Here is an 8,886-nt window from a genome sequence, read left to right on the forward strand (position 1 = left end):
CTTTCCAATCATGTTATATCCTCTCTGATCAGGTATATCCTCTCTGACCAGCCCCTTCCCCAACTCTTAACATTTGCTTTGCCCTCTGCAACAGAGGAGCTCCTGGAATGTAAGTCCCTCCCCTTGGCTCTACACTAGAAGCTGCACCGCAAGAGCATCAACATGTGTCGTGTACAACCAGTGTCTGCAGATACTTTCCCCACCCCCACCTAGGATACTACAAAAAAAACTAGCACTGAGGAGGCAGAAGCAGGAAGAGCATTCCAAGTGTACTGTCAGTGTGGTCCCCACAGCAAGTCCCCAGCCAAATAGGGGGTTACCTCCTGAGACCTTAGCTCGAAAGAGGAGGAAGCAGAGGAAGAGAGGAGAGAGAAGAAGGGAAAGATGAAGAGAGAGGAGATGAAGGAAGAAAAAGATGATCACTTCCTGGGTTGCGCTGTCATCACAGCAACGGGACACAGGGGGGGCAGTGTGGTCTGGAAGCCAAGCAAAGCTGGTGTGGTTGTATTGCTGCTAAGAAAGCAACCCGAGGAGAAAGAATCCTCACCTGTACCCCGGGAGACCGCTGTAGGGTTGTAGTGGGCTGTACCGTCGTCTGGGCCTGAGACACTTGCTTAATTATGGTAGTTGGGGTCACCTGCCGTGCAATAATAGGTGTTCCTGGAGCCTGAAAAATAAGTTAGAAGTCATCTAAAATGAACTACAGTAGGTCACACACACACACACACACATACACACACACACACACACACACACACACACACACCCCTAAATATTTTTGCAGTCAAGTAACCCACAGCTTACTACTTACCTACATGGAAGTCATCCTAAGCCCAAAACTTTCTAGCCAAAGAAAAAATGTATGATCAGAAACTTTTCACAGAAAATTCTGAAGACAGACTTTTTTTAGTGAAGTCTACAAAATGCCATCTTTTAAAGCAGAGACCTGGAAACCCAGCGGTGGCACTGCTCTTAGAACGATGCTGGCCTGCACTGAAAGTGAGGATTGCCACGGGTTGTAAAAGGGGAAGGCTGGGGTCAGGTAGGATGGAGACACCTGGAGTCCTGAGGTGGCTACAGAAGAGTTGTGTGAGAGGAGACACAAAGGTCAGATGGAGAAGTGCAGAGGACCATCAACACAGTCACGGGCTTCCTCCTCAGGAAACAGCACTCAGACCAAAAGAGCTGCTGCTGTGTCGTTCCTATGGGAGCTCAGTCACCTCCAGCACATACACCCCGTCCACAGGACGAGGCACAGCTCCAGAGGGAGCTCAGAGTTGGCAGGGTCACTCCCTCTGTGTCTTTAGCTGCCAGCTATCTAGGGAGGCACCCGACAAAAGCAAGGCCACACAAAGCATACACCAGAGTGCTGGCCCAGACCCCTGAGGGGCTGTTGTGCTGGGGAGGTGGGGGCACTGCACACTGGGACAACACAGCTTGGCATCAAGCTCTATGACCTCAAGGGTACATCTGTGTGGCCTCCACTCTGCTCCACTACTCACTCTTATACTTCAAGCATCTCAGTCTTCACGACAGTCCCATGACCTGTGCACTACTAGATCTGCACTTTACAGAGAAAGACACTGGGACAGTGAGAGTGAACCTACTGGTGGCAAGAGAAAGACCAGGGCTCAGCCAAGGTAGCTGACCAAGTGTCCACTGTAACCCAACTCAGTCAGCAAGCTGAGCACTGGCCTCAAGACCAGTGCACATGGCCTCAGCTAGGAGACTGGGAGACCAGAGCCGGCCTGCACCAGCCTGGTGCAGGAGTTTGAAAACACTTGCATGCGTCAGTGTGCACTCACACAGGACATACCCACACTCTCACAACATCCCCAGTGTGCAGGGTGGGAGCAGGTGAGGGCCAGGCTGAGCTGGGGCCACCCCACACTAGCCTACTCACCGTGCATGCACTCACCTGCACCGTGGAAATCTGGACAGGTGGAGCACCTGTAGGGGTTGCAGGGCGGGGTGCCATGGTGCTCTGAGGCTGGGCCTGGGCATGGGCCTGCATCTGGGCCAGGGCCTGCTGAGGGATCATTAACAACTGCCCATTCTCACTCCGCACGAGGACCATTCCTGGGGGGTGCAAATGAGACTTGGCATCAAGAAGCACTTCCTACTCTAGCACAAGGAGACCTGGCCAAGGGACTAATCACTACTGGAGAAATACGAGCAGCTGCAGAGCAGCTGGTTCCTCAGGGGAGACAGCACAGGATGGTGGAGGACTGTCCAAACACACTAAGATCACAGTGCATCTCCTTTCACAAGGAACCTGAGTGGTAAAGCCAAGCAGTGGACGCAGCTTCAAACCAGATGTGTGCCCTACCCTGCAGCACCTTGAGATGTGGGAGCCTAAGCCAGTGTCTTGCCACTGCCTCTGCCTTGACCACACTCACAGAGCAGCAGGACCCCTCCCTGCAGGCTTCCAAGACCTATGAGTCCATGCCCCGAGTAGCTCTGTACCTTCTCCACATTTCTGTCCAGCACTGAAGTGTGCTCACAATGCTGGGGCCCTGCCTCCAAGTGCACCATCACCTCTACGGTTCATAGCCCAAGTCTCTCCAGCTTGATATCCCAGAATGTCCAAACCAAACCAAAAAGTGTGGTCCCCTATTCCTCATAGGAATACTACTCTGGTCAGCTGTAGGGGCTGAGCTTCCCTGACACTCCCCACAACAACAGGTACAGGCACAGAACAGTCTCTCTCACCCAGCAAAACTCCTGAACTCTGGGAAAGCACATTCTATCAGTGAGGTTTGACTACTTTTGGTTTCAAACCAGCAACCAATTGTACCCTAAGTTCTAGAAGCAACAGTAACCTGTCTTAAATTTAACGTCCACAGCAGAGTTACAAACACCCTCAGTCCAGCCCAGCAGGACACAGTTCCAAAGTAACACACCCACCAGGGAGGAGGAGATGGGAGTGGGGTGTTGAGACTAGAGCCTTCTATAAGCTATACACTCAGCAAACCCTGAGCTTCCCCTCTGTGAGGATTAAGCCAGAGCAATCATACAGGAAGAGTCTTTGATACTGTCAAGCTCTGAGTTTATCAGAACAGCAGCAAGGCCTCTTTTAACTCCGTTTTTTTAAAAAAAATTGTTTGTTTGTTGTTTTTTGAGACTGAAATCCAGTCTGTGTAACTCTGGCTGTTCTGGAACTCACTCTACAGACCAGGCTGGCCTTAAATTCACAGAGATCCACCTGCCTCTGCCTCCCAAACGCTGGGATTAAAGGTGTGTGCCACCACCCACTGGCATACTTAGTAAATTCTTAATTCAGAAAGCCCTCTTATTGGGATTAAAGAAATGAATGTCCCTCCAGAACTACCTCATACAACCACATCAGCACACTGGTGGCCAGTGTTTCTCCTTAGACCTACCCAGACAAATGTAGAAGCCCCACCCCTCTTTAGAAAACATCCACCTTAACCATAGTAAGTATTCATCAGAAGGCCCTTCAGTGTTACCGGAATATCCAGTACCCACAGGATGGCCAGATGAGGGCATCCAGCCCCACACAAAAGACGTTGCAGAAAGGAAAAGTAGAGACTTGGTAGAAAGGGTGTGATAACATTGAGGGGGTCCCTCAGAAGCTCCAACAAGTGTGTGAAAGAAAAGGGAAGCACCCACAAATGATGCATGTCCTGGATGGGGCCCTGGCAATGGCGGCAAAACTCTGCCGTGTTGATAAGGAAGTGAGATGGTGCCCTCCAGACCACACAGGACTCCAACACCACTGGTCACTTCAGGGAGACAAGTCCAGAGCTCACAGCAAGCTGGCACAACTGGGGGCTGGCTCTACAGCAGACAGCAGACCTCACGTGCCTGCCGCCTGCCACCTGGAAGGAAGGTAAGTATTTCAGATGCTCCGTCTTAAACATGTAAGTTCTGAAGAAATGCAATGACACTAGGACATGAACATGGGTTTGTACCCAAGGGAGACCTACAAATGCCTCAGGAATCTCCGGAGACCACACAGTATCTCTCATCATGCATCAGCACAGCCCAGAGTGCAGAGACAGCCCACACAGATGGACAGAAACCCGAGTGAGCAAGGACAATGGGACAGTACAGGTAAAAGACTTGGATCCACCCTCTACACATAAGGCCAGGGCTCCAGGAGAGAAAAGAACACGGTTACTCTAGAAATCATTCCAGAAGCATGGTCCATAAGGAAACACGTGGGCAACTCACAGACACCTGCCTCCATGTACCACTCTTCTCTAGAAGCTGAGAGGAAATGCTGGTCACCAACCCAGGGGGCACACAGACAGAGGGCTGATGTACAAAATACACACAGACATACGTCCCACCCACATCTCAGCAAGAAAATTACAATACAAGTAGGCAACAGATCCAAAAAGACACCTCCCAGAGATGAAAGGCACACAGCCCTAAGCAACAAATTAGCTCAGTGTCACAAGCCAAGGTGGAACGTGCAAATTAAATCCACAATACGGAGCTATCCACACCCACTACTACAGGAGAAGGGAGACCAAACTAGAGATGTGGGCAGAGAACTCCCAGTAGCACAAGGTGCACTCCCTGAACACCATCCCACAATTTTAGGAAATGACATGCCCCATGATGGGGTGCAGTCCTCCACTCTGTAGACACTTGGACCTGGGCTAACTGAAGCAGTCTTATTTCTGGCAACCCAAAACTGGGAACAACAAAATACCATTAGAGGAACATATCTAAGATATCTACATAATGGGAAAGTAGACAGAGATAAAGAAATGAGCTATGGATACAATACAGGTAACCCTCAAATGACAACACTGAATCAAAGTGGCCAGGAAAAGGTCCATGCTATATACTTCTATGTTCCAGGACCCAACTCCAAGTGACAGAAAACTGACAAACAGGTCAAAAAGACTGGAGAATGGGGGAACAGCCCAAGTGTTGCGATGATAAGAGGCTCATATCCTGACTGGCGGGGTCTTCGGGATATGTGTGTCAGTCTAGCAAACTACACCAAAAACATGGTGAACACATGCACACACGCGCGCATACACACGCACACACACATATGCACATACACATGCACACACACATGAATATAAGGACACACAATGCAAGAACCAGCTAAGATCTAAAGATAAGGTACAGTATTGAGTAGCATATCCAGTCACTAGAACGAACAGACACACACACACACACACACACACACACACACACACACACACGAGTGTTACCTCATGCAGCCCTCACCCACGGTAACTGGAAGCTGAGCCTGCACTAGCACCTCTTGTAGTATAGTTCAGACAGTAAGCAGTCCAGGGAGAATGCTAAGAACCTCCGCATCAGACTGCGAGCCAAAGTGTGAAATGGCACTGGAGTTCTCTGATGGACAGAAACCCCAGAAATGCCACAGGAGAAAGTGTGGTCAAGCCTAAGAGTAAAGCCATACAGGAAACCACCTGAGAGGGCGCCGCCTGAACCTCGCAAGAAAACACATGTACCTCTCTTCTCTTCAGAAGCTGGTAACGAGAGCACAGGAAGGGGGCTACAGTTACCACTGTGGGCATCTGCTGACCCCAGCAGCCCACACACTAGGTCCTGGGGGAGCCCAGCCAGGCCTCGGTGTCTTTCCAGCCTGCACTCTGCATAGGCATTGGTGCTGGAGTCACCCGAGAACTGAGAAGCAGTTACAGGCAGTCTGCCCACTTCGGATTCCCCATGCAGCCCCATTCCACTGATGTGCCGAGTTCACCAGCGTGAGTAACTCAACACCAGTCCTCTTTCCTGACGCGAGGGTGGAGAAGATCCCAGCTTTGTGCTTCACAGGTATGTGACAGAATCCCACAAGAAAACATGCCACTGCCTCAGATCTCCCTGTCACTCGGGGACATGCTGTCCTAGGCTCTTCCTACTTCTCTAGCTCTTCTATTACTCTACAGGCTACTTTACTGGTTACTCACCCTGAACACCACTCCCTCTCTGCTCACTCCCAGAGAATTCTTCCCAGCCTTCACTTCCCATTGGAACCATACACCTCACCCCCACTTATATCCACCCAATTTCCAGACTATTCCAAGCCCCCTTGCTCTTCCTCTCCATACCCCACTGTCACACAGCCTGCCCGTTTCCATCCACGCGGGCTCCACGCCTGCCTGAGCTGTCTCCCACGCCTCCCTCCCATTACAGGACTGAACTCCAGCTGCTGAGAACGGAGGCGACCCTTTCCGACTGGCAGCCTCTACCTGCTCACTCATAGGCCAGAACATTGCAGACACAGAACCTCTAAGTCCCTTCTAGCTGCCAAGCAGAGCAGCCTCCCCATAGAGTGGCGGCAGCAGGCTCTTCAGACAGTTTCTCTCAGATAGGAGACAGCGGCTGTCCTCCCCCATATCAGGTCCCTGGGGGCAGAAGTTAGAACCTACAGAAGCCTTTGCTCCCTGAAATTAGCCACTTCTGCTCATCTGCATTTCTCCTCCTTCCCACCACAAGTCCTAATCACTTCAAATGTCTAATTCATCTCTTTTCAGAGCAGGGTAAATATAGTTAACAATAAGTTGCTTTTTGCATTGGTCCTTCCCCCCAAACACACACAAAAAATCATCAATATTATCTTTACAAACATCTAAATTACACATTGTTCAACAAATGTTTATTATAAACTCTATCTGTAAGCATTGGGCACCAAATGGACCTCAGAAGGGGCCTGAGCTGGGCTGCAGGTGAGAGTGTACCTAGCATATATGAAACCCTGGGTTTCATCCCCAACACTGCATAACCTGTAATCCCAGCACACAGGAGGTGGGCAGGAAGACCAAAGTTAGAGGCCAGTCCTGAGTCCCAGTTTCATGAGACCCTGATTCGAAAAATGGGGGGGGAGAATATGACACTGAGCTGCTGCTTCTCTGGAGGGGGAAAGGGGAGAGGAGAGGGAGAGAGTGAGTGGGCTGGGGAGAGGGCAGCCCCTTCTACACTCCTAGTTGGGAGTGACCCTCCTGAAAGTGTCCATCCATGTACTGTGTCCTTCTGTATCTTGTAAGCCACAAAATTGGCCAGGGGTTGGTGGGTAGGCCACTGATACCTCTCCCCAGCATACTCCATGGCTACAGTCCGGGCTCCCTCAGATCTGGGTTAAGCACCTACAGCCCCAAACAAGAGGCTGCTACACAGGAGGAGACAAGTAAGGCCCCATGGAGTGGTCAGTTCTGTACCCACAAGCCCACAGCACTTCAGCCCAGTTTCCATACTAGGGTTCCCTTCAAAATGTTAGACCCTAAATTTTTTGTGAGATGCCTTTCAGAGATTAATTTGTGTTTTCACAAGCAGCAGTGTGCATGTAAGTAGTGTGCAGGGCTTGATGACCAACTGCTGTAATTTTAACACGTGGTGCACGAGAAGCAGCAGCCATGTGACAGCTTGGGTGGAGGAGTTTCTTATTGGGGGAAAGTGAATGGGAAGGGGGGAGGGGAGAAGGGAGACCTGCCTCTGGGGACAGGAGTGGCAGAAGAGAGGGGGACGACAACAGAGAGACAGGCAGAGAAGCAGGGAGAGAGAGGACGGGAGGTGGGCAGGGCCCTTCCTAAGGGGAAGGTAATGAATGTGCACAGGTGGTGATCTTAAAGGCTGCAGCTGAGGGTGGGTCCTGTCAGAGCCCCAAGGACGGCCAGTGCAGACACCTGAACACTAACCACCTGTAGCCTGATGTCCTTCGGAGTCTGGTGTCATCTTCCGAGCCACCCGACCCTAGCACATCTTGCAGGCCTCTGTTTATGTTACAGTTGTGTAGCTTGGTGTTCTTGTGGGACTCATAATGCTCAACACTTTTGCCTGCTTTGGGGACTCTTTTCCTCCTACTGGGTCGCCTCACCCAGTCTTAATATGAGAGGAGGTGCTCAGTCTTACTGCAGCGTGATAGGCCATGTTTGGTTGACATCCCTGGGAGGCCTGCCCTTCTCTGAAGGGAAATGGAGGAGGAGTGCATGAGGGAGCGGAGGGCCTGGGATGAGAGATGGGAGGGGAACCGAGGTCAGAATGGAATATATGAGAGAATTAAAAATACAATAGTGGCATCTTCCCCTACAGACAGCTGCATATTCAAGATGAAGGCATTAAGTACTTCACCTACATCTTGAACAGTATCTAACAAAAGCACAGGCTTGTAGCCCCAATGCCCAGCCCATCAGCTACAGACCAGCAGAGGCTCACTGTAACCATTAGGAGGTGGTGGATCTAGGGGAAGAATGAGCCCTTCCTTTCTATGAAATATAAAGATCTGGAAGCAAACCCTGCCTTGCGATGTAGAGACGTAAACTTGATGAGATGAGATAGTTTGAGCACAGAGCAACAGAAGCCTGACTGGTGACCCCTGACTGACCCAGGCCCTCATCCCAGTCCATGCTCTGCCTCCTGTCCTCCTCCCTCTACCCACTTCCTGGCACCCAGCAGCTAGTTATAGGAGAGGTGAGCAAGAAGACTCAGGCACAGCCTTGGGCCTGGACAAGAGCTCAGCACAGTGGAGAACGGGCACAGTGAAGTTGCCCAACATTAAGTGTCAGGAGCTGGCCAGGTAGAGGAAATGACTAAGTAGACAGCAGGAAGTCCAGGGAGGTAGAGTCTCAAGAGAAGACAAGAGGGGCCAGGAGAGACCTCCACACATGAGCAGGGATGGGATATGATAACAGCAAACATCTCAAGTCCCAGCACTGGGAGGGCTGAGGCAGGAAGACATGATGAATTTGAGCCTAGGCTATGTAGCAAGATACTGTCTCAAAACAAAACTGACACTGGTGAGAAGGCACCAGCACAACGACTGCCAAATGACATCTAGCCTTCCAGGTATGCCGGTTAGGATGGGCAACGAAGAGCCTTTCCCATGGGACCATACTGGCAGAAGAGGCTAAGTGGCCAAAGTCACCCTGGCTG

General features: G+C 50.9%; 1 protein-coding gene across 1 annotated transcript in view; it reads right to left on the minus strand.

Moving 5' to 3' along the window:
• Taf4 (TATA-box binding protein associated factor 4) overlaps positions 1–8,886 on the minus strand; it is a 66,135-nt gene that overhangs the window by 25,185 nt on the left and 32,064 nt on the right. Inside the window, exons 2-3 of the mRNA XM_013116609.3 lie at positions 1,919–2,079; positions 548–667 (exon numbers count right to left, since the gene is read on the minus strand). Of these exons, the coding sequence (XP_012972063.3) occupies positions 548–667; positions 1,919–2,079 (281 nt within the window). The remainder of the gene's footprint in view (positions 1–547; positions 668–1,918; positions 2,080–8,886) is intronic.

Source organism: Mesocricetus auratus, unplaced genomic scaffold, assembly GCF_017639785.1.
Source record: "Mesocricetus auratus isolate SY011 unplaced genomic scaffold, BCM_Maur_2.0 Super-Scaffold_100028, whole genome shotgun sequence".
Lineage (NCBI taxonomy): Eukaryota > Metazoa > Chordata > Mammalia > Rodentia > Cricetidae > Mesocricetus > Mesocricetus auratus.